Raw genomic sequence first — 24,565 nt, 5'->3', positions numbered from 1 at the left:
CTCAGAGGTTAAGTTCCTGAGTCCAATTCCCAGCAACCACATGGTGGCTCACAACCATCTATCATGAGATCTGGTGCCCTCTTCTGGCCTGCAGGTATACATGCAGGCAGAGTGCTGTATACATAATAAATAAATCTTTGAAAAAAATTTTTTTTACCTATTTTATCTACTTATTTGCAACAGAGTTTCTATATGTAGCTCTGGCTTCCCTGGAACTGGCGGGAACTCACAGAAGTCCATCTGCCTCCTCTGCCTCTGCCTCCTGAGTACTGGGATTAAAAGCGTGAGCCCCCATACCAGGTTTAAGAAGATCTGTTTTTATTTTTATGTGTATGGATGATTTTTGCCTGCTTGTATGTCTGAGGAAGTCGGAAGAGGGTGTCCAACCCTCGGGAACTGTAGTTACAGATGACCGTGATGCAGGCTGCTAGAAACCAAACTCAAATCCTCTACAAGAGCAATTAGTGCTTTTAACAGTTGGGGCATCTCTCCCGCCTTGGAATGCTTGTTGTTTTATAGACCTGGTTGGCCTGGAACTCACAAGAGTTCCGCCTGCCTTTGCTTCCCTGGTGCTGGGATTAAAGGCATGAGCCACCACCCCCCACCCCCACTCCATAGCTCCGGGGAATTCTTTACAAAATTAATAAAACACACGTGATGGAGGGCAAATGTGTTTCCACCATGCGGTCCTGGGATCGAACAGTTTCATTTCCCTTCCCTTTGTCTGCGTATTGGGGAGTGGGGGAGGCAGTGTTGGAGATAGGGTCTCTATGCAGTCCTTTTCATGGCCTGCCTCCTGCCTCCAGAGCGCTGGTGTGAAAGGCTGCACCACCACCATGTCTTGTCTGTCTCGGTCTTGTGTGGGGTGTAGCCTAGACTTGGAGCTGGCTATGTAGCTAAGGGTGACCTTGAACTCCTGAACCCCCTACCTCCATCTCCCAAGTGTTGGGATTACGGCGGCTTGTACCACCGTGCCCACCTAGGCATCAGGCTTCTTACGGGGAAATTTAGTAGAGGGGAAAGACACTCGCTCAAGGTAACTCCTGGGGGGTGACGGCAGAGGCAACTTAACGCCTGTGGGATGGATGCCTTAAGTCTTTGGAATGTCAGCCGGGCGTGGTGGCGCACGCCTTTAATCCCAGCACTCGGGAGGCGGAGGCAGGCGGATCGCTGTGAGTTCGAGGCCAGCCGAGTCTACAGAGCGAGTCCAGGACAGCCAAGGCTACACAGAGACACCCTGTCTCGAAAAACAAAAAACAAAACAAAACAAAAAAAGTCTTTGAAATGTCCATCTTGTCCCTGAATGCGTGCGTGGTTGAACTTGTCATACACTGGGCTGGAGTCAGGCTGAACCGAGATAGGGAAAGATTCCCGCCTCGGGGCGCGACCCAGCCCCGGGCCAGCACCAGGATCTGACTGTTCTTTCCCAGTGTGACACGTGGTACCAAGCCGAAGTCCCGCCCCCCCCACGTTCGTCACATCCGGGCGAGGGCGTAGTTTTGGGTTTTCTCCGGGAGGTGGAGTATCGGTTAACCCTTGCATATCCGGGGCGGCCGGGAGCCCTGCGGGCCGGAACCTACGAGTTGGGGCTCCCTAGCCACACCCCTCGCAGGGATTTAAAAGGGAAGGAGGGGCCCCCGGACGGGCCGAAGCCCGAGCCGAGGGAGCGGGCATGAGGCGCTGCCCGTGCCGGGGAAGCCTGAGCGAGGAGGCGGAGGCCTGCGCGCTGCCCGCCGAGGCCCGCATGGGGCTGGAAGCGCTGCGGGGTGGGCGGCGGCGACAGCCGGGACTGCAGCGACCTGGGCCGGGAGCAGGTGGCCCGGCGGGACGGCCGGAGGGGGGCGGTCCCCGGGCCTGGATTGAGGGGTCCAGCCTGCGCTCCGAGGCGGAGAGGACCGGCCTCGGGCCTGCGCCGTGCCCACACGGTCCCCAGGTGGGACCCAGTGGAGAGGGGCGCGCGGAGTGCGAAGCAGCTGGCCCGGGAGCCGAGTCGGAGAAGTTCCCCCCAAATAAAGAGCTAGACGGGTCCAACCTCCAGTCACATCCAGGAATGACCAGCCCCTGGGCACAGATGGAGACGGCCGGTTCCTGGACAGACGGCTTTCGAACTGATCCTCGCAGATCCGACCTCCAGTCTCAGCCCAAGAGAGCCAGCCTCTGTACCCAACCGGCGCTTGATGAGTCCTGGACCGAACTGGGAAGATTCGAGCTACCGCAGACTCAGCCAGAGAGAGACGACCTCCTGGCTGGTCACCTCCGGACCCACCATAGCCCAGCCGAACCCCAAACTCACCCAGGCGAGGTCTGCTCCTCACCAGAACCAAGCGCTGATGGTTCCAGGACAGCACATGACCCCGACGGCTTCTGGACCGAGTCCCAAACTGATGGCTCCCCCATTCAGCACAGTGCTCAGCACTCAGCCTGGAGACAGCCTGGAAGTGATGGCTTTTCAACACAAGACACCGACGTTGCCCGCGTTCCACCTGGCGCTGATGATCCCTGGGCTGACAGCGCTCTGGGGGTGTCCAATGGAGACGATCCCTTAGAGGATCCAGGGGCTGCGGAGTTGGTGTCTAATCTGTGGTCCTACCTGGAGTGCAGCTCCTCGTGTCCCGTGCCCCGCCTTATCATCACCCCCGAGACTCCCGAGCCTGAGGCCCAGCCGGCGGGACCCCCATCCCGGATTGAAGGGGGCACTGGCGGCTTCTCTTCTGCCTCCTCTTTCGATGAATCTGAGGATGACTTGGTGGCTGGGGGCGAAGGTACCAGCGATCCTAAGGACAGATCTGGAGTGAGTATGACCGTTCTTCCTCAGCACATGCCGTGTCCCACCCCCCCACCCCCCCACACCCCCCCCCGACCCCCAAATCTCTTATCCTCCCATTCTGCCTTGGCTTAGAAACTGCTCTTCCAGGGTTACTCCACCGACCGCCTCCCCCCCTGACAGCCAGGTTCCGAATACATTTCATGAACCCCCAACTCCCTTTTTTTTTTTTTTTTCGAGACAGGGTTTCTCTATGTTATCTCGGCTGCCCTGGACTCGCTTTGTAGACCAGGCTGGCCTCGAACTCACAGCGATCCGCCTGCCTCTGCCTCCCGAGTGCTGGGATTAAAGGCGTGCGCCACCACCGCCCGGCTTGAACCCCCTACTCTTTACTCTCTCATTTCTGTGCCATTCCCTTTCCCCCTCTGTCACTAGTCTTGGGGGAGCGGAGGGTCGCTGACTGACTTAATTGTGCCCAGGAACTTCTGACATTGTACCGTTGCCTGAGTCGATGTGAACACATGGTTTTATATAGAAATGTCTGTTGAGTCCTCCAGAGGGGGGGTCTGATGCCCAACGCTGAAGCTGAACAACACCCATAAGATAGAAGGAAGGCTGGCAGAGGCAGGAGGATCGCTGTGAGTTCGAGGCCAGCCTGGTCTACGAAGCAAGTCCAGGACAGCCAAGGCTACACAGAGAGACCCTGTCTCAAAAAACCAAAAAAAAAAAAAAAAAAAAAAAAAAGATGGAAGGAAGGAATGCACATTCACACTCAGATGTATTGAGTGAACTTTTGTCCTTTTTGGGGGGGTGGGGGGCATTCTTCTGTCGCCTGCCCTGGCCTCCATATTACTGAGGCTGGCCTTGAACTCCTGATTACCCTGAGGCTGCCCTGAGCCTCACGGTATCCAGCCTCTGGGATTACAGAATGTTCCACTGTGCTGCACCCCCCTCCCCCCAACACACACTCTCTCTCTCTCTCTCTCTCTCTCTCTCTCTCTCTCTCTGCCTCCTATCCAGAGGCTGGCTTTGAACCTGTGGCCATCCTGATGCCTTAAGCCTTTTCTTTAATTTAATTTTATTTTTTAGATGGAGTTTTTAACTTTATGTGTATGAGTGGGGTTTTTTTTGGTTGTTGTTGTTGTTGGTTTTGTTTTGTTTTGTTTTTGCCTGCTCATATGTATGTGCACAGGCACCTGCTGCCTGGCGAGGTCAGAGAAAGGGGTCCCGGAGCTGCAGTTACACAGATGGTGTGAGCCACCGTTTGAGTGCTGGGAATCAAATCCTAGCCCTCTTCAAGAGCAACAGGTATTTTGAGCCATCATTCCTGTCTCCTTCATACCAAGGCTGGCTTTCAGGCAGGAGCCAACACAACCTGCTGCCACCAGCTTTCATTAGATGCTCGAAGGGCCAGGGATGGCCAGGTATCCAACATGTATCCAGGCTAGCCTTGAACTAGCGGCAGCCTGGCTGCCTTGAGCTTCCCAAAGGCTGCTGTAACTGGTATGAGCCAGCAAGCCCATCTGCCTCCAGCTATCATGAAATATTCAAAGAGAGGCTGCAGAGATGGCTCCGCAGTTAAGCGCACATACCGCTCCTGCGCAGAGCCAGAGTTCGGTTTCAGGCAGGTACTGTGGGGCGGCTCACAGCTGCCTGTAACTCCACTTGCAGGGCGTCTGATACCTCTGGCCTCTGTGGGTACCTGCGGTCACATGTACCTGCCCACGCCCACATACACATCATCATCATCATCATCATAAAAATCTTAAAGTTCAAAGGGCAAAATGCTCAAGGATCCTCAGCCTAGCCAGGCACCAACCAAGGGCCCAGGCTGTCCTTGAACTTGTGATAGTGATCTTGCTGCCTCCGTCCTCCGGAGTGCTGCGATCACACAGGCCATGAGCCAACAGGCTGGCTAGCTTCTAGCTTTTCGTTAGCTGTTCTAAGGTGCAAAACCCGCAGGGATCCTCAGCCTACCCAGGGACCCACCTAGTTTCCTGTGGGCCTCTGCTCCCCAGGGGGGGGGCCCCTTCAGACTCTTTATTTACTTCTTCCACCTTCGCCCCCAGCTTGGGCGAGGCTCTCCTCTGGTGAATCAGTGGAGCAAGCAGGGCAGGTTGAGGGAGGGAGGGAGGGAGAGGCCGGGCAGATACAGGTGTGGAAAAAAGCCTCAGGTGCGGGGCAGAGTCCACCTGCTTGCCAGCTTAAGTCTGCGGAGTCCTCCTACTGGGCTTGGGCTGCTGGAATCGTCAGCCTGTGTACCTCCCACAGAGACTTGTTCACACATGTGGTCCCAGCTGTGAGAAGCAGACCCGCCTAGACTCGCTCCTGCCCGCCCACACAAAAGAGCCAACCCTCCAGCGCTTTCTGCCAGGGCTCTTCTCTGTCTGCTCTCTCACCTCCTTGACATCTCTGCACAGCTGAGTTGGGACTGGGCGACTACCAACAACAGCAACATGGATGCTGCGGCTGTCAAACTGCTGCACACTCCCGCTAGTCTGACTCCTCCGGCAGGTCTGAACACGCGCGTGCGCACACGCACACACACAGTTTTTATCTCTTTTTACGGATGAAGGAATTGAGGCAGGAGAGAGGAGATCATTCATGCCTTCCCTCCAGGGAGGTCACACACTTCAGATTTAATCTCTAGGAGCCACGTGGTGGTTCACGCCTTTTTTTTTTTTTTTGAGACAGGGTCTCTCTGTGTAGCCTTGGCTGTCCTGGACTCACTTTGTAGACCAGGTTGGCCTCGAACTCACAGTGATCCGCCTGCCTCTGCCTCTCGAGTGCTGGGATTAAAGGCGTGCGCCACCACGCCCAGCCGTGGTTCACGCCTTTAATCCCAGAGGCAGAGGAAGGCAGATCTGGTCTACACAGTGAATTCTAGGTAGCCAGAGTGATAACATAGGGAGAACTTGTCTATAAATAAACAAAATGTAACCACTAGGCCGGGCGTGGTGGCGCACGCCTTTAATCCCAGCACTCGAGAGGCAGAGGCAGGCGGACCTCTGAGTTCGAGGCCAACCTGGTCTACAAAGCGAGTCCAGGACAGCCAAGGCTGCACAGGGAAACCCTGACTCAAAAAACAAACAAACAAACAAACAAAAAGTGTAACCACTAGGCCCAGTGCTGTGGCTCACACCTATAGTCCTATCAGTTGGGAGGCTGAAGCAAAAGAAATGTGCCTAAGCTGCAGAATGAAGTACACACACACACACACATCCTTTTTGTATACCAGAAACTGTAACTGCCGGCCTCCCTTCCCAACCTCCCCTCTTCTTTTCCATCTCCTCTGTCTGTCTGCCTGTCTGTCTGTCTATGAGACTTGCTAGGTAGTCTTGTTAAGTAACCTGGAACTTGCTCTGTGGATATAGCCTTGGCTGGTCTTGAACTTACGGCCGTAGTCTTGTCTCCCTTCAGTGCTTGGATTACAACTGTAGTCCATAATGCCCAGCTCAGGGTACATGACACTTCTTCTTTTTTCTTTTTTTGGTTTTTCGAGACAAGGTTTCTCTGTGTAGCCTTGGCTGTCCGCCTGCCTCTGCCTCCCGAGTGCTGGGATTAAAGGTGTGCACCACCACCAACCAGCCTACGTTACACTTCTTTGCTTTGCTGTTTTGTTTCTTTTATTTTTATTTATTATTCTGTTTGTTTAGTGTGTGGATGTGCACTTGCCACAGCGTGCTCATGATGGTCACATGACCACTTGGGGAAGTCATTTCTCTCCTTTTACTGTGTGGGATCCAGGGATCACAAGCACAGGTTGTCTGGTCTGGCAGCAAGTACATTTGCCTGCTGAGCCATCTCACTGGCCGGGTTTCTGTTTCTGTTGCCTGCGCATGCACGTGTGAGCATGTGCGTGTGAGCGCGCGCGCGCTCTCTCTCTCTCTCTCTCTCTCTCTCTCTCTCTCTCTCTCTCTCTCGTGTGTGTGTGTGTGTGTGTGTGTGTGTGTGTGTGTGTTACTGAACCTGAGGAATTGAATGAACCTAGGACCGTGTGTAAGATAGGGTGGTCAGTACAGTATGCTACTGAACTATTGTCTCAGAACCTTTTTTTTTTTTTTTTAGTGTTTACTTTGAGACAGGGTGTCTGATATTGCCCAGGCCTTGAACTTGGTATGTATTCCTGGCAGGTTTGAATTTACCATTGTCCTATCTCAGTCAGCTTCCCAAGGACCTGGGATTACAACCCTGTACATTTTTTTTGTTTTTTTGTTTTTGTTTGGTTGGTTTGGTTTTTCAAGGCAGGGTTTCTCTGTGTAGCCCCTGGCTGTCCTGGAACTCACTCTGTAGACCTGGCTGGCCTTAAACTCAGAGATCACTTGCCTCTGTCTCCCTAGTGATGGGATTAAAGGTCCACTCGTTTTGGCATTCGGTCTACTGTATAGCCTAGCATGGGCCACCTCAGTCTTCCTGCCTCTGCCTCCCTATTGGTGCGTGTCTTTGCATATGAGCAGTATTGTCAGATTAGCATTCCCTTCTCATCTTTGTTTTGTAGATGGACAAACTGAGGCACAAAAACACATCTTGTGCTTAGTATTGGCTAAATCAAGTCAATTTTTTTATTTGGTTCTTTCTTTTTTTTTTTTTCTTAATTTATTCACTATACGTCTTGATTGTAGCCCCCTCCCTCATCTCCTGGACCTACCCTCCCTCCCTCACACCCCCTTGACTTCGTTCTTGCTGAGTTTTTAACTTTTATTTTAGCCCCTTTGGCCTGTGCGTCTGTCCCTAACTTGCCTTCCTCCTACGCCTCCTAGGCCTCCAATTCTTTGTCTTTCCAGAAGCTGCCTCAGTAGCTACATTATACGTAGTCAAGTAAGTCCTCTGCCTTCCTGAAGCTTCAGGAACTCAAGGCTGTGTTCGCAGCCTCCTGTCTCATATTTTGGGCTTGGTCGGCCACCCTCTGCTGTCCTGACTGTCCTGCAGCCAGGCCCAGCTGCCCACTGTCCCCCCCCTCCCCATCCCCCCCCCACCAAATCACCCCCTCCACATGTTCCCTCTGCTGAGAGTCCCCTGCTCCCTCCTCTTTAATTTTGAAATCACATCTGAGCACAGTGGCCTAGCTCTGCGCCCTTCCTCCTGTTTGTTTTTCGAGCAAGGCCTCGTAGCTCAGGCTGGTCTTGAACTGCAGTATGTGGCGGAAGGTAGCCTTGAACTCCTAATTCTGTTACTTACAGACTTACAGTACGCACCGTTCACTGGCCTTCCTTCTTCTTTCCTTCCTTCTCGTCATCCTGTTCTAAGTAGAAGGTGATTGTTTCCTAAGCTTCTGACCTTTTCTGGGGATACTGGTGATCAAGGCAAGATCTTCCCTCCTTCCTCTTTGTTCTTTCTTTCTTTCTTTCTTTCTTTCTTTCTGCCTCCTGCTCTTCCTCCCCCTCCCCCCTCCTCCTCCCCTCCTCTCCCTCCCCTTCCTCCTTCTTCACCTTCTATCTTCGGAGACAGGCTCTCACTAGGTAGTCCTGACAGAGATCCGCCTCCCTCAAGTCACTATTCTTGGGGAACTCCCCCAAGGCTGGTGGGGACACAGATGGATCTCCAGACACTAGCAGCTTGAGTGAGCAGGGCTGGGGTGAGAGAAGCTTAGGGGATTGTGGGAGTCCTGAGTATAGAGTTAGTCAGATCTAGGGTAGCAGAGAGGACTTCCAGGAGGAGAGGGCATGTGAGCTGAGACCATGATAAACCATACCTAGGAAGCCCAGATTAACTCAAAGGTAAACTTAAAAGAGAAAGGGCGTGGGGTAGAGCCCCTGCCTAGAGTGCCCCAGTGAGGGGCTGGGGTGTGGCTCAGTGGTAGAGCCCCTGCCTAGAATCCCCCAGTGAGGGGCTGGGGTGTGGCTCAGTGGTAGAGCCCCTGCCTAGAATCCCCCAGTGAGGGGCTGGGGGGTGTGGCTCAGTGGTAGAGCCCCTGCCTCAAATCCCCCAGTGAGGGGCTGGGATGTGGCTCAGTGGTAGAGCCCCTGCCTAGAATCCCCCAGTGAGGGGCTGTGGTGTGGCTCAGTGGTAGAGCCCCTGCCTCAAATCCCCCAGTGAGGGGCTGGGATGTGGCTCAGTGGTAGAGCCCCTGCCTAGAATCCCCCAGTGAGGGGCTGGGGGCGTGGCTCAGTGGTAGAGCCCCTGCCTAGAATTCCCCAGTGAGGGGCTGGGGCGTGGCTCAGTGGTAGAGCCCCTGCCTAGAATCCCCCAGTGAGGGGCTGGGGCGTGGCTCAGTGGTAGAGCTCCTGCCTAGAATCCCCCAGTGAGGGGCTGGGGGCGTGGCTCAGTGGTAGAGCCCCTGCCTGGAGTCCACCAGTGAGGGGCTGGGGTGTGGCTCAGTGGTAGAGCCCCTGCCTAGAATTCCCCAGTGAGGGGCTGGGGCGTGGCTCAGTGGTAGAGCCCCTGCCTAGAATCCCCCAGTGAGGGGCTGGGGCGTGGCTCAGTGGTAGAGCTCCTGCCTAGAATCCCCCAGTGAGGGGCTGGGGGCGTGGCTCAGTGGTAGAGCCCCTGCCTGGAGTCCACCAGTGAGGGGCTGGGGTGTGGCTCAGTGGTAGAGCACTTGGGGTGACCTTGTGTAGCATGCAGAAGGTCTGGGTACCATCTCTAGTACTGCTGCACCTCTGAGCCCACTTCCTCCCCTGTGACACAGACAACCATCTTCCCTGGGCTGTTTTTAGGATTAAATAGGGTATGGCACACAAAGTGTTTGTCATGGTGCCTGGAATGTTCCAGGTACTTGGTAAACAGGAACCTTGATTAATCATCTCCTCCCCATGGGAGAAAATAGCCCTTCCTGGATCCCATGTTGTCCAACACCCTGACTTTCTGCTTAGCATCTGGCTGCCTCCAGTTTGCTCCCTGCTGGGGAGCTGGGAGGAAACATGCCCTTGACCCTGGGGGCAACGCAGGGTAAGCACACAGCTTCCTCCCCTGCGTGTGACCTACTCTCCCAGTTCATGCTAAGGGCCACTGTGTGCCTGAGGTGAGTGTGTGTGTGTGTGTGCAGGCACGCACGCATGCCTGAGTCAGACGTGAAGTACCATGACACAACTGATTACACCCTGCTTGGTGCTCGTCTCTTTTTGAGCAGGGGCTGGCATCAGGTCCTCAGCCTGTGTCGCCGGGGCCTGACACTTCTGCCGAGCTCCTCCTCAGCCTTTCTCTGGTTTCTGTCCCCTGCCTCAGGCCCCAGCTCTTTCCCTCCTCTCCCAGGTAGCTTCCTCTCTCCGCTCTTCTTCTACAGTCTTTTCACCGCTCAGGTGCGGTGGTGGCTCCTGGGGCTTGGTCCTCCCTTCCCACCAGGCAGCTTCTGGAGATTGATTGGCCTGGAGCCCTTCGTACACCCTGAGCCATCTTGCCCGCCCCTCGCTTTTGTTATTTTTGAAATAGGATCTCAGCCAGGTGTACTCCTGTAATCCCAGCTCTCAGGAGGGAGAGGCAGGTGGGCCTGTGGGTTTGAGGCCAGCCTGGTCTACATAGTGAGTTCTGGGACAGCCAGAGCCATCGAGTCCTTGTCTCAACAAAACAAACAAACAAACAAACAAACAAACAAACAAGATCGTGTAGCCCAGGCTCCATGTAGCTATATAGTTGAGAATGACCTCAACTTCCCAAGTATGACTGCCTGCCTTTCCTTTTTGTGTTTGTTTGTTTGTTTGTTTGTTTTGAGATAAGGTTTCTCTGTATAACCTTGTGTGTCCTGGACTTGCTTTGTAGACCAGGCTGACTTCGAACTCACAGAGATCTCCTTCCCTTGCCTCCCCAAATGTGGCAGTTATAGGCGTGGGCCACTGTACTTGGTCATTTTTTGAAAAAATTAAGATTGATTATTTATTTATTCATTTATTTTTGAGGCAGAGTGTCACTGTGTCACTCTAGCCAAGCTGGAAGCTCTGTAGGCCAGGCTGGCCTTGAACTCACAGTGATCCGCCTGCCTCAGCCTCCCAAGTGCTGGGATTAGGCGTGCGCCACAGTGCCTCACATAAGATTGTATTTTTAAAAATGATGTGTGTGCGTAGGGGTGTGAGTTGTACATGAATCTAGTGCTTATGGAGGCCAGGAAAGGGTGTCAAACAGGATCCCCTGGGGCAGGCGTTACAGGCAGTTGTGAACTGCCCCAGGGGGCACCCAATGTGGGCAACTGGGGTTCTCTGTCAGAACAGTACCCAGTACACATCTGAGCTCTGAACCATCTCCCTAGCCCCTCTATGCTTCTTTTTTTTTTTTTTTTTTTTGGTTTTTCGAGACAGGGTTTCTCTATGTAGCCTTGGCCATCCTGGACTCACTTTGTAGACCAGGCTGGCCTCGAACTCACAGCGATCCGCCTGCCTCTGCCTCCCGAGTGCTGGGATTAAAGGCATGCGCCACCACGCCCGGCTCCCTCTATGCTTCTTTAAGGGTCTCTTTTGGTGTCTCCCTGTCACTCAAAGTAGATGAGGGTCCGGTACAGTGAGTGGGGCAAGAGAGATGGCTCAGGTTTCAGGTCACTGGTTCTTCCCAGGGGACCTGGATTGGGGTCCCCGCACCCACGCACAACCATCCATAAACTCCAGTTTCAGGTCTGACCTCCGTGGGCCCCAGATCTTTTTTAAAGATCTACTCAAGTACCAAATTGCCCCTACATACGAATGACGTAGAGCATCAGCGAAAGTTGACTTTTGTGCCGGGTGTGGTGGCGCACACACCGGCCTTCCATGGTCTGTGACTACGGGCCTCACTAACCAAACCTCGCCCATCTGCCCCCTCCAACAAAGACCCAGAGACAGAACAAAGGAAGTGAATTGACGTAGACTCGTCCCCATGAGGTGCGCTCGTCATCACCCGACTTAAGTAACAAGGTTGGGGACCATGATCCCAGGAAGTGACCGCGACAGTAATCCTCTGGCTCACCCTCCCACAGAGCAAGCCCTGGAAGAAGCTGAAGACAGCTCTGAAGTACTCGCCCTTTGTGGTCTCCTTCCACAAGCACTGCTACCCCTGGGTCCAGCTCTCCGGACATGCTGGTGAGACTGGGGGGACTGGTGGACAGACAGACAGACAGACGGCCAGGCTCCACGTAGGTGTGCAGGCTCCGGAAAGCACGGCTGGGCATGGTGTATGGTTCCACTGCCTTTAATACCGGCTTGGTGCCAGCCCCCCACTCTAGGAGACTGCTCTGAGAAACATTGAGGCCTAGAGATTATTTTATTTATTTATTTTGAAATAAGGTCTGTGTAGCCGGGCGTGGTGGCACACGCCTTTAATCCCAGCACTCAGGAGGCAGAGGCGGGCGGATCACTGTGAGTTCGAGGCCAGCCTGGTCGACAAAGTGAGTCCAGGACAGCCAAGGCTACAGAGAGACCCTGTCTCGAAAAACCAAAAAAAAAAAAAAAAAGGTCTGTGTAGCCCTTGCTAGCCTAGAACTCACTTTCTAGACCAGGCTGGCCTCCAGCTCGGAGATCCACCTGCCTCTGCGTCCTGAGCGCGGGGATCAAGGGCTGCAGCACCAGCAGGCCTGCCTAGGCCTGGTCGGTGGGTCGGTTGAGTCGCAGCTTTGGTAGTGACCGGTGCTGATTCACGTCCTGTTTCTGCTCCCAGCCCATACCCCTCCCGGGACCCAGTTTCCCACATTAATATAGAACAAATCTTTTTAAATTTTATTTATTTATTATGTATACAATGTTCTGCCTGCATGTGTGACTCTCCACAAGACCTCACTATAGATGGCTGTGAGCCACCATGTGGCTGCTGGGAATTGAACTCAGGACCTCTGGAAGAGCAGACAGAGCTCCTAACCTCTGAGCCATCTCTCCAGCCCCTAGAACAAATCTTACTGCCCTTGCAGGATTAACTGGAGAGTTGAGAGCAAAACATTGAGCGAGTGGGACACAGGCCGACGAGAAACGCAGTGCCCAGTGCCTGGACTCTCCTTATGTCTCCTGCTTAGCAGACCCTCAGTAAACCAAAGCCAAACGTTTTTTCCCCATGACTCAGTTGAAAGAAAAACAGGGCTTATGATACAGCCTCTGTGTTGCTTCTCTTCACTCGGCAAATAGCTTAGGTAGAACAAAGACCCAGAGACAGAACAAAGGAAGTAATAGACGTGCCTGCAACCCCAGCTCCAGGAGATCTGATGCCTTCTCCGGGCCTTTGTGGCTACTCACATACATACAAATGAGAGTAAAATAACTACCTTTAAAAATTACACAATAAGCCGGGCGTGGTGGCGCACGCCTTTAATCCCAGCACTCAGGAGGCAGAGGCAGGCAGATCACTGAGTTCGAGGCCAGCCTGGTCTAAAAAGTGAGTCCAGGACAGCCAAGGCTACACAAAGAAACCCTGTCTCAAAAAACAAAACAAAAAAATAAAAATTACAAAATAAGTGTTCGCTTCGGCAGCACATATACTTAAAAAAAAAAATTACAAAATAAAGGCCGGGCGTGGTGGCGCACGCCTTTAATCCTAGCAGTAGGGAGGCAGAGGCAGGTGGATCGCTGTGAGTTCGAGGCCAGCCTGGTTTACAAGGTGAGTCCAGGACAGCCAAGGCTACACAGAGAGACCCTGTCTCAAAAAACCAAAACAGAACAAATTACAAAAGAAATCACGGTATACTGTGCTGTAAACAGGACCATGTATACATAAGAGAGATTAGAAATAAGCCCATTTAAAGCCAGGTGTAAGCTGAGCGTGGGTGGTGGCCAGAGGCAGGTGGGTCTGTATGAGTTCAAGGCCAGCTGTCTACAAACAAACAAACAAACAAACAAGATGCCCTGACTCAGAACAACACAGCCCACAGCATTTCTGGACTGTGGAGCAGGATGCTGACGGCTGCTGCATGGTGCATACAGGGAGACAGGGTGTGGCAGACCTCCTCTGCGGAAGTCTCTGAACCTCTCCTGGGTCTCTGAACCTCTCCTGGGTCTTGCTTCCTGCAGGGAACTTCCAGGCTGGTGAGGATGGCCGCATCCTGAAACGTTTCTGTCAGTGTGAGCAGCGCAGCCTGGAGCTGCTGATGGGAGACCCCCTGCGGCCTTTCGTGCCTGCTTATTATGGTATGGTGCAGCAGGATGGCCAGGCCTTCAACCAGATGGAAGACCTCCTGGCTGACTTTGAGGGCCCCTCTATCATGGACTGCAAGATGGGCAGCAGGTAAGACGGGAGTAGTCATGGGGCAGGCAGGGCAGGTGGGGAACATTTTTGAAAATAGGGCCAAGTCAGTTCAGAGTCCGTGCATCAGTGTGTGTTCCTGCCAGTGGTGCATGAGGGTTCCAGATGTGCTGGCCTGCTGTGAGGGTTCCAGATGTACTGGCCTGCTGTGAGGGCTCCAGATGTGCTGGCCTGCTGTGAGGGTAACAGGGGTGCTGGCCTGCTGTGAGGGTAACAGGGGTGCTGGCCTGCTGTGAGGGTAACAGGGGTGCTGGCCTGCTGTGAGGGTAACAGGGGTGCCGGCCTGCTGTTCCTTGGTGGTCTTGCATTTATCTTGCTATCACCTGTTTCGTTAATTTAAACCACCTTGATGGATGGATGGATGGATGGATGGATGGATGGATGGATAGAGATATGTATCTCTGCATTTCACTATGTATATTTTTTGTGGCTTTTTTTTTTTGTTTTTGTTTTTTGTTTTTTTTTTTTGAGAGAGTCTCCTGTATCCCAGGCTGGCCTCAATCTGGCTATAACCTTGAGTTTAGGTCCTGCACTCTCCACCACCTCCCAAGTGCCAAGACATACGACGCCATCTGTGGCTTATGCCAAAGATCAAGCCGCAAAGGCTTTGTGCATGTTAGGCAGTGATGTATGTGTATTTTCTAACTTTCCCATTTCTCCTCTCTCTCTTTTTTCTGTAACTGAGGACCAAACCTATGCCCTTGCGTTTTCCATTTCACTCTCTTAATACAATTAAACAACACTAATAAAGCTGGGCGTGGTGGCATATGCCTTTATTCCCAGCATTCGGGAGGCAGAAGCAAGTGGATCTCTGAATTTGAGGACAGCCTGGTCTGTATAGTGAGTTCCAGACCAGGAAGGCTACACAGTGAGACCCTGTTTCAAAGTTAAATTTAAAAAAAAATCTGAGGCTGGTGATGTGGCTCATTGGGTCAAAGTTCACACTGTCCACCCTGAGTTCCACCCCCATGACCCCTATGGTGGAAAAACAACCAAGTTCTGCCAATACATAAACACATGTTCTTAAAAAATCAGAAATTCATGCAATAAAAATTGGAAAACTTCAAAAATTGGAAGCACTTTTGGTCCCTAGTTTACCTTTATTTGCTCTAAAATTTTTATGTGTAGGGGTGTTTTGCCTGATGCTTATCTGTGCACCATGTGTGTACCTAGTGGCCAAGGAGTCCGGAAGAGGGCATTAGGTCCTCTGGGACTGGGATTACAGATAGTTGTAAACTGCCATGCGGGCGCTGGGATTTTTTGTTTTTTAATTATGTGTGCAAGTGTTGTGCCTGTACATATATGTGTGTGCTTAATGCCCGAGGAAGGCAGAAGACGGTGTTAGAATCTTTGCGACTGGCATTCACAGGTACTTATGAGCCACTTTATGATGCTAGGGTCGGAGCTTAACGCCTCTGAGAGAGCTCACAGCTCTCTTAACCACTAAAGCCGTCTCTCCAGTTCCTGGCCCCAAGTGTTTTAGATAAGGGGTGACCCAAGCAGGGATGAGCAGAAGTTACTTAGTATTTTGTCAAATGTTGTTTTCTCCTATAAGTTTTATCGTTTCAACGTTTATAGTTTACTGGGCTTTTGTTTGGTGGGTTGTTTTGAAACAGAGTCGCACTGTGTAACCCTGGCTGACCTTGAACTCACAGAGCTCAGCCAGCCTCTGCCCTCCCACGTGCTGGCATCCTACGCCTATGCCTGTACCTGCACCGCCAGCAACATAGGCCTTACTATGAGGAGGCGGGAGTCCTTCAGTTCTACCCTTAGTGACTTCCTGTTACATCTGTGTGCCCAGGAGCCGGGCGGTGGTGGCGCACGCCTTTAATCCCAGCACTCGGGAGGCAGAGGCAGATGCATCATTGTGAGTTCGAGGCCAGCCTGGTCTACTAAGCGAGTCCAGGACAGCCAAGGCTACACAGAAAAACCTTGTCTCGAAAATCAAAAAAACAAAACCAAAACCATCTGTGTGCCCAGGACCTACCTGGAAGAGGAGCTGGTGAAGGCGCGAGAGCGGCCCAAGCCCCGGACAGACATGTACGAGAAGATGGTGGCGGTGGACCCGGGGGCTCCCACCCCAGACGAGCATGCGCAGGGTGCGGTCACCAAGCCCCGATACATGCAGTGGAGGGAGACCCTGAGCTCCACCTCCACCCTGGGCTTCCGGATCGAGGGCATCAAGGTGAGGACCAGGCACAGTGGGTGTCAGGAGATGCTAGAAGGAAGCAGAGTCCAGACAGCCGGGTGTGGGGAGGGCCCCGCGTCTCATCCCTGCGCCTAGCAGGGGCAAGCTTTGTTTATCTGTCCTGGAGCATCTTCCCGGGTGCCTTCCACTCTTGCGTGAGTCCAGCCTCTTCCCTGTCCCAGCCTCCCTGGCCTCCCAAACCTGCGCCTCCCCTCTCCGCCATGGAGGGCGGTAGCTGGAGGAATCTTTCACATTTTCATTTCATAGATGAAACATACTCGGGAAAGCTGGATGTGGTAGCTTAGATCTTTTGTTCCCACAAGGAGGACTGCAGATCCAATCCGAGTTCAGGACCAGCCTGGGCAACTCAGAAATACCTTTGTCTCAGAAAAAGGCCTGGGTGGCGGGGGTGCGTAGCTCGGTGTCCAAGGGCTCGCTGAGCACGTCAGAGGCGTCAGGTCCCATTCTCAGCAGCACTGAACAAACACATAACCCCACTAATCACACCGTGAGTCAGAACAGCTGGGTGTGGTGCCTTTGGGAGGCTACAGCGGGGCTCAGCTGAAGCACCGAGAACTGCTTCCGGGTCTCAGGTGGCCCTCAGGGCAGCTGGAAGAAGTGTGGCATGGTTCCCATTTTCCAGATGATGCCTCAGAGGCTGAGGCAGGCAATAGGATGTGTCTAAGCTAACTAGGAGGGGACACTGGGGAATGGAGGCAGGAGGATCAGGAGTTCGAGGACAGCCTCAGCTACATAGTGAGTCTTTGATGAGCCTCAGACATGGGGGACCCTGTGTCAGGGGGAGATGAACTTGCTTTGGCCACTCTGCTAGGCAGTAGCCGGGTCATGCCTGAAGCCAGCTCCCGGCCCCCTACCTAACAGCCTGTTTTGCTGGCTGGGCTCAGCCACGACGGTTTTGTTAGACGTGGAAGGGCAGGTTATGTAAAAGTGTGAGGGGCCGTGCATTGAGTTGGGCCAGGCAGGGGGGCTGTTACCCCTGATAGGGGTCATCATGATTGGTGGGGTACCCTAGAGGTACCTGAGGTTGCCCAGTGTTTGAGGGTGAAACAGTACACATGACAGCACTTCCTATGTGGATTTGCAGAAGGCTGATGGGACCTGCAACACCAACTTCAAGAAGACACAGGCGCTGGAGCAGGTGACGAAGGTGCTGGAAGACTTTGTGGATGGGGACCTTGGGATCCTGGTAAGTGGGACACGGTATCCCAAACGGCAGCCACTAAAGACTACCACGGTTTAGCGTTGCTTCCGAGTCCTGCTCCTCGGCTCTGGGCTGGGATGCGCTGCTCCTCGTTAGCTTTGCTGAGTCGGCTGTCAGCCGGTGGCTTGGCCACGCCTGGTCCTGAGTAGCCTGGCTTATGTGTCTATCATGGCTCACAGCCTTGTTCAGGACTTGGGGTGCCTGTCGTGGGTAGCCTGTGCTGTTCCCACCGTGGGAACAGGGAGCTAAGACAGCAGGCACAAGTCGGAGGCCTCCTGGTGTTAGGCACAGTGTGCCCACATTCTGGTGGGCAGAGTGGGTCCTGTCATGAGACCAAGCCCAGCTGAGGCGTAGGGGAACCTGCCTCTGCCTCTCATGGGGGCGCTGCGGGGACAGGTGGGGGTTCAGGTCCTCTGTCTTGCCAGCATTCCCTTGGTCTCCTTTCTCCCATCCTGACTGCATCCAGAGTGACAGCGTGAGGCGCGGTCTCAGGGTAGGCGAAAGGGCTTTCTGTGTTCCTGTGCTAACGAGACATCCTCCTCCCTCTCACGCCCAGGGAAAGTACGTGGCGCGGCTGGAGGACCTCCGCGAGGCTCTGGAGAACTCTCCCTTCTTCAAGACCCATGAGGTGCGAGCCCCGGGCGCCCGCAGGTGTATGTGGGCTCCGGTTAGGGCTTAGCAGAGGGGAGGAAGGAGGGAGGAAGGAGGAGCGCGAATTCAGGCCAGGTGCTCCGGGGTGAAGGCTGGCTCTGCTGTGTGGCCTTGGACTGACCTTCTTGGCCTCAGTTTCCTTTTTTATTTCCAGGGGTGGGAGTGAAAACAGGGTCTCGTTCACTGCCCTGAGCACACCTTCAATCCTTGTTTTGTCTTTGGGAGAGAGGCGTGGTTGTGGTTCCCTGCCACCCCCTCCAGACAGGGTCTCTCTGTGTAGCCCTGGCTGCCCTGGTCTGGCTTTGTAGACCAGGCTGGCCTCCAACTCACAGCGATCCGCCTGCCTCTGCCACCCCGTCCTGGGATTACAGGTGTGCGCCACCATGCCTGGCTGAGAGGCATGTTTTCTGAGACACCGTCTCATGTAGCCTAGGGTGGCTCTTCCTGCCTTGGCCTCCCACATGTCTGGACTATAAGGAACACCACCACACCCAGCCAGTTTCCCCTGCTCTGGCAGGGACAAGGGTGGTGGGACCCACTTCTAGGGCTGCTGAGGATAGAAGGCAACCTTTGGGGCATCCAGAGGCATGCACACTCTTTACTCCAGGCCCTTAGGATTAGTTTATGACTGTAATTGTGTGTTTCTGAGTGCCTCCCACGTTGGGCGGCTCTAGCCTTTTCCTGTGTGCTTGCTCCTCAGGGTCGGTTTTCTCATTGGTGTGTTTTGTCTTAATGTTTTAATTTGTTTGTAATGTGTGTGGGCTTGTGCACACTTGGAAGACTGAGGGCAGCTTGAGAGTCTGTTTTCTCCTCCTTACTTGTGGGTCTGGAAAATCAGACTCCGGTCACCAGGCTTGGCAGCAGGCGCCCTACCCACCGCGCCATTCCTGGAGACCACAGGCTTTTCCGGTTTTTTGTTTTGTTTTGTTTTTTGGTTTTTTGTTTTTGGTTTTTCGAGACAGGGTTTCTCTGTGTAGCTTTGGCCATCCTGGACTCACTTTGTAGACGAACTCACAGCGATCCGCCTGCCTCTGCCTCCCGAGTGCTGGGATTAAAGGCGTGCGCCACCAGGCCCGGCTTTTCCGTTTTGTTTTATGGATTTCATGTAGCCTGGGTTGGCCTGAAACTTGCTGTGTTGTCTGTGTTGGCCTAGGACTCCTGATCCTCCTGCCTTAACCTTCACAAGTGCTAGGATTATGGTTTTATGTCACTGCGTTCGTTGCCACACCGTCTTCTTAGGAGACTTGGATCGTCTGAGGCTGTTTGCAAGTCACAGAAGTGACTGCATGATCTCTTCCTTAAGCCCCTCCCTCTGCCTCTCAGCCCCGTTCCCTCTTCTCCGTGGGGTCCCTGAGCTGTAAGTCTCAATCCCAGCCCTACTCCTCCTCGGCCTCCTACGCCCAAGCGGCCATCCCAGGGGGCCTCAGTCAGTGTCCCTGGCACCTGTAGTTTGTGTGACAGCAACAGCCACGTGGGCAGTGCTGAAGGTTAAATAGGCTAATATATTAGCACCCAGCCCAGGATAATCCAGCAGTGAGTGCCAGCTGTCATTGTCATGTTTGCTTTGGTTGGACGTCACCGCCGTCGCTCTCACTATCTTCAGACTTTATGTGGAAGCAGAGGTCTCCTCTCTCCGCGTGTTAGGTGCTGCTTGCCTGGGGTCTCACCTCCAGTTAAAGTATGAAATTTCACATAGAAGTCGGCATTGGCAGTTTCCCTTGACAACTAGCGAGACATCGCAGTCCTGGATGCTTGCCGTGTGGTGACAGCATCTGGAACTGGCTGGGGTCCGTCTCTTTTTTCTGTTTGGTATGGGATTTGAGCTTAGGGTCTCGTGTCTGCCGGGCAGGTGTTCTACCACTGAACTACGTTCCTTCCTCACACCCTGCACGTAGCCCGGCCTGACCTGCAGCTTGCTGTGTGGCTGAGGGTGACTTCCCCTTTGGTCCTCCTGCCTCTGTTCCTGAGTGTGGAATATTATGGGTGTGCCTTGCCATGTTTAGGGCAGACGGGCTACTAACTGAGCTATATCCCCAACACGCTACTAACTGAGCTACATCCCCAACACGCTACTAACTGAGCTACATCCCCAACACGCTACTAACTGAGCTACATCCCCAACACGCTACTAACTGAGCTACATCCCCAACACGCTACTAACTGAGCTACATCCCCAACACGCTACTAACTGAGCTATATCCCCAACTTTTCACCCCTTATTTTGCTTTTTTAGACAGGGTCTTACTGTGTATCTATGGCTGGTTTGGAACTCACTATGTAGACTAGGTTAGCCTCTTTAGGGTTTTTGTTTTTTTTTTTTTGTTTTGTTTTTTTTAGTTTTTTTGAGACAGGGTTTCTCTGTGTAGCCCTTGCTATCCTGGACTCGCTTTGTAGACCAGGCTGGCCTCGAACTCACAGCGACCCGCCTGCCTCTGCCTCCTGAGCGCCTTTAGGTTATATTTTGGGACAGGATTAAGTTGCCCAAGCTGCCCTCGAGCTCATTCTCTACGTAGCCCAGGCTCCTCCCGCCTGAGCTGCCTAAGGCTTGGATGAAGGTCGGTCATCACGAGGCCTGGTGAGGTGTGGCTCTTCAGGCAGGCAGCTGTGCACTGTGTGGGAGCTGGGGTCGGGGAGCAGGGCGGTGTTGAAGCCTGGGTAGGGCTGACGGAGAGGGGCTGGTAGACCTGGAGTTAGAGGAAGGAAAGGCAGTAACTACTTACTGCTGTTTGTTTACAGGAAAAAGTAACTCCATGTTATTTTAATTTTCAAAATTGTATTTAGAATATGTGAGTGTTGGTGTTCCTTTTCTGTACATTGTTTTTTGGGGTTCCCCCCCCTGGATTTCTGAGAGATTGCATCCACTGAAGCCGGGCTTACAGATCCTTGTGGGAAGCCGTGTGGACACTGGGACTCGAACTCAGTTCTCTGGTTCTCTGCTAGAACAGGCCATGTTCATAAGCGCTGAGGCATCTCCCCAGTTGTGGAGTATGCGAATGTTGGATGGGGCGTATATGTGCCGCAGTACTCTTGTGGCAGTTAGAAAACAGCCCATGTCCTTCCACATACGGATCCCAGGAATCAAACTTAGGTTATCAGATTTAGAGCTAAGCCATCTCACCAGCCTATTGGTTCACTCTGTAGCCGAGGCTGGCCTTGAGCTCTTAGACATTAAAGGATTAAAGGTGTGTCCCACCGTGGCTGCTTAGTGACCTTTTTTTGAGACACATTTACTGTTAGCTTTGGCAGGCCTGGAACTCACTGCATAGCCTGGGTTGACCTCAAACTTGTGGCTGCCCTGCATTTGCCTCCCAGATGCTTGAGTTGTGGACACGTGTCACCACACCTGCTCACCAGTGACCTTCTCTAAAACAAGCAAGTGGAAGCACCCACTGAGGACGACTTGGAGGCACAAGCTGGGAGGCACTTTAGGAGCCTGTGGCTTGTAGGGCACTTCTGGTGACCCCCAGGAGGCAGAGTGTTACCAACTTCCCCATTCTACAGACAGGACATCGAGGTCAGAGGAAGGAAGCCACTTGCCTAATGTCATCAGCCACAGTCCACTAGGCCTAAGAAGCCACTGCCCTAATCTGGAGAAAATTCTCCACTTCTTCTGTCCTGTCTGACTTAGTTCCTAGACCCAGTCAGTACCGTGACGCCATTTGAGTTTGTGCTGTGCCTTAAAAAAACTGACGGGCTGGAGAGATGGCTCAGAAGTTAAGAGCACTGGCTGCTCTTCTAAAGGCCCTGAGTTCAATTCCCAGCAACTACACTAAGATCTGATGCCCTCTTCTGACATGCAGATGAAACACTATACATAATAAGTAAATGAGTCTTAAAAAACAAACAAAACACTGATGACCGCAAACAGCCCAGTGTGCTGGCTCACGTTGATCCTAGGTGAGGAAGCAGGAGGGCTGATGGTTTAGGCCAGCCTGGCTGTAGGAGTCCTAGTTCAAAAACCAAACCAGCAAAAAACCAAAAGAGAAGCCAGGCATCTTGGTGCATGTCTGTAACCCTGGCACATGGAAGGTGGAGGCAGGGGGACCCTGGAGTTCAGGGGTCTCCTTGGCGGTGTAGATAGCTCAGGGCCTTCTGCAAGTATACAAGACCCAGTCAAACAATCAAGAAATGAGAGAGAGAGAGAGAGAGAGAGAGAGAGAGAGAGAGAGAGAGAGGGAGAGGGAGAGAATAAAATGGGAACCGGGCAGTGGTGGCGCACGCCTTTAATCCCAGCACTTGGGAGGCAGAGACAGGTGGATCGCTGTGAGTTCGAGGCCAGCCTGGTCTACAAAGTGAGCCCAGGACAGCCAGGGCTACACAGAGAAACCCTGTCTCAAAAACAAACAAACAAAAGACAAAAGAAAGAAAATCACACAGGGACTTGGGATGCAGCTCAGCCTATGAACTCCTGCTTAGCTTACTGGAGGCTCTGGGCCATCGTTAGAATACACACACAAGATAATTGTGACTTCCGTTGTGTTCCAGGAACCATTTGAAATGCTTTATGTCTCTAAATTACACAGTTGCTCTCAGTTTGTATCTGTGGAAGCAGAGCCAGAGAGGGTACAATACTTGCTCAAGGCTGCAGAGCCCAGAAGTAGCAGAGGCAGGATTTGAACTCAGGCAGCCTTGTTCCAGAATTTCTGCTGCCTACCACTCTGCTTTACTGCTCACCAGGGAACAGACTGACGGGTGCCTGCTTCTCCCTAACTGCTTCTCTCTACCTGCTGCAGGTAGTGGGCAGTTCTCTTCTCTTTGTGCATGACCACACCGGCCTGGCCAACGTCTGGATGATTGACTTCGGCAAGACAGTGGCCCTGCCTGACCACCAGACACTCAGTCACAGGCTGCCTTGGGCCGAGGGCAACCGTGAGGATGGGTACCTCTGGGGTCTGGACAATCTGATCCGCCTCCTTCAGGGCCTGGCCCGGAGCTGACCTCATCGGCCGATGCTAGGCTCGCTTGCGGGAGAGCCTGTGTCTGGCTGGAGGAGCCCAAAGATGTGGAGCCTGCTGATGGGAGATGAGGGGCTTCCAGCTGTCACCAGACGAGTGTCCTCTGAGGAGCTTCAGGGGTTCCCAGCAGCACTGGGTTCCCTTACGATAGCGGGGACAAGACAGGTGTTGGCACAGAGTTCGCACAACATGAACGGGGCATCCTGACCAGCTAGGAAAGCTTCGGAGGGAGTATCAGAGGCCACAGCCGGGAGAATGGCGGGGCCCTTCCCTGAGCTGGCTCTCTGAGCCCAGAGGACCAGGCATCAGTGAGAAGACCTCCAGGACGACATGTCCACCTGGGCCAGTGACAGCGCCACCTGAAGGCCATCCGTGTGCTGAGAGGAGCGTGTGACATCATGGGACACTGCTGATGCCACCTGAGGCCTGATGCTCCTGGGGGGGGGGGCACCGTTTACCCTCTCCCTGCCTGTGTTCCTCTGTGGACTCTGAGCGGCTGCAGACCCAGACCACAGCCACTGCGCCAGCACTGTGACCACCTTCCTTCCTTGGTGCACCAGCTCCAGCCTCAGGGCTCCCTCCTCCTGCCCCTGGCCCCAGGGCTCTCTCATCTCCAGTCCAGTGACTGATGGGAAGGTGTTTCTGAGGCAAGGGAGGAGGTTTCTCCTTGGGAACCAGCGCCACCTTGCCTCACTGTGTGAGTGCCCCAACCCTCACACAGAATCAAGTGCCAGGCTCCCCAGAAGCACAAGTGGGTGGGGCTCTGGCCCTAACCATGGACCGCCTGGCTCTAACCAAAGACTGCAGGACTCGGGTGGGACAGAGGCCACTCTGTCCCTCTGTGCTGCAGAGCCGTGGCTTCCTGGCCCACACAGATGGGCCTGGCAAGGACAGGAACCTACCTCTTTAAGCTGAAGCCCTAATGTCCTTCAGGGCAGACACGTCTTCCTTTTCTACTGACTGACTTTATATATATATTTATATATGAGGTAGTTAGCTGGGGTGGTGTCAGGGAATCGAGGCAAAATGGCTTTATTGTGCCTCCCGCCCACAGTAGCACCCCAATAAACGGGATAAAGTCAGTATTGTGGATATTTCTTGGCATCTGGGTGTGTCGGCTGAGATTCATACTCTGGGCCTTCATGCTGGGGTGGGATTATGTGGTAGTGATCACCCTGGGGAAAGTGTGCAGGCTGAGGAGGCTCACTACTCATTCAAGACTCAGAAATGCCATTAGTTTTGTTTTTTAGATTTAAGAAAAGGATTTATTGTTGGGCAGTAGTGGCACATACCTTTCATCTCAGTATTTGGGAGGCAGAGGCAGCCTGGTCTACAAACTGAGTTTCAGGACAGCCAAAAACACACACACACACACACACACGATTGTATTTTGTCTGTGTTACACGTACTCAGGTGTCTAAGGAGGCCAGAAGAGGGCACTGCCCCCCCTTCCCGGCCCCCCACCCCCACCCCTGAAGCTAGTGTTACAAGTGGTTTTGAGCTGCCAGATGTGGGTTCTGGGATCTAAACTGTCTGCAGGAGCAGAGAGCGGCCTTAATTGCTGAGGCGCCTCCCCAGCCTCTTTCCTGTTTTTGAGGCTGGTCTCACTGTGTAGCTCCGGCTAGCCTGGAACTCAAGGCCCTCTTGTTTAGCCTCCAGAG

The 24,565-nt window shown here is 53.4% G+C and overlaps 1 protein-coding gene and 1 long non-coding RNA gene across 2 annotated transcripts; one reads left to right on the top strand and one right to left on the bottom strand.

The window, feature by feature from the left end:
- The first annotated feature begins 1,296 nt into the window (after positions 1-1,296).
- Positions 1,297-23,986, top strand: ITPKC (inositol-trisphosphate 3-kinase C). The gene is made up of 7 exons (XM_084771607.1): positions 1,297-2,791; positions 11,643-11,745; positions 13,657-13,870; positions 15,869-16,073; positions 17,182-17,283; positions 17,855-17,926; positions 22,683-23,986. The coding sequence occupies exons 1-7, from the start codon at positions 1,673-1,675 to the stop codon at positions 22,884-22,886; spliced, it is 2,019 nt and encodes a 672-aa protein (XP_084627733.1). The 5' UTR covers positions 1,297-1,672; the 3' UTR covers positions 22,887-23,986.
- On the bottom strand, positions 6,756-7,705 carry LOC311591195. Its single transcript, XR_014777034.1, has 2 exons — positions 7,188-7,705; positions 6,756-7,096 (listed from the first exon to the last, which is right to left on the bottom strand). It is a non-coding gene; the product is annotated as an uncharacterized lncRNA (long non-coding RNA).
- Positions 23,987-24,565: the final 579 nt, after the last annotated feature.

The sequence above is a fragment of the Acomys minous genome, assembly GCF_964271855.1.
Source record: "Acomys minous genome assembly, chromosome: 20".
Taxonomy (NCBI): domain Eukaryota; kingdom Metazoa; phylum Chordata; class Mammalia; order Rodentia; family Muridae; genus Acomys; species Acomys minous.
This window is presented reverse-complemented; position numbering and strand designations above follow the sequence as displayed.

Coding starts and splice junctions, on each gene's coding strand:
- ITPKC (XM_084771607.1), top strand. CDS start 1,673: ATGAGGCGCTGCCCGTGCCGGGGAAGCCTGAGCGAGGAGGCGGAGGCC. Junction 11,746..13,656: donor CCAGCTCTCCGGACATGCTG/GTGAGACTGGGG, acceptor TGCTTCCTGCAG/GGAACTTCCAGGCTGGTGAG. Junction 17,284..17,854: donor ATGGGGACCTTGGGATCCTG/GTAAGTGGGACA, acceptor TCTCACGCCCAG/GGAAAGTACGTGGCGCGGCT.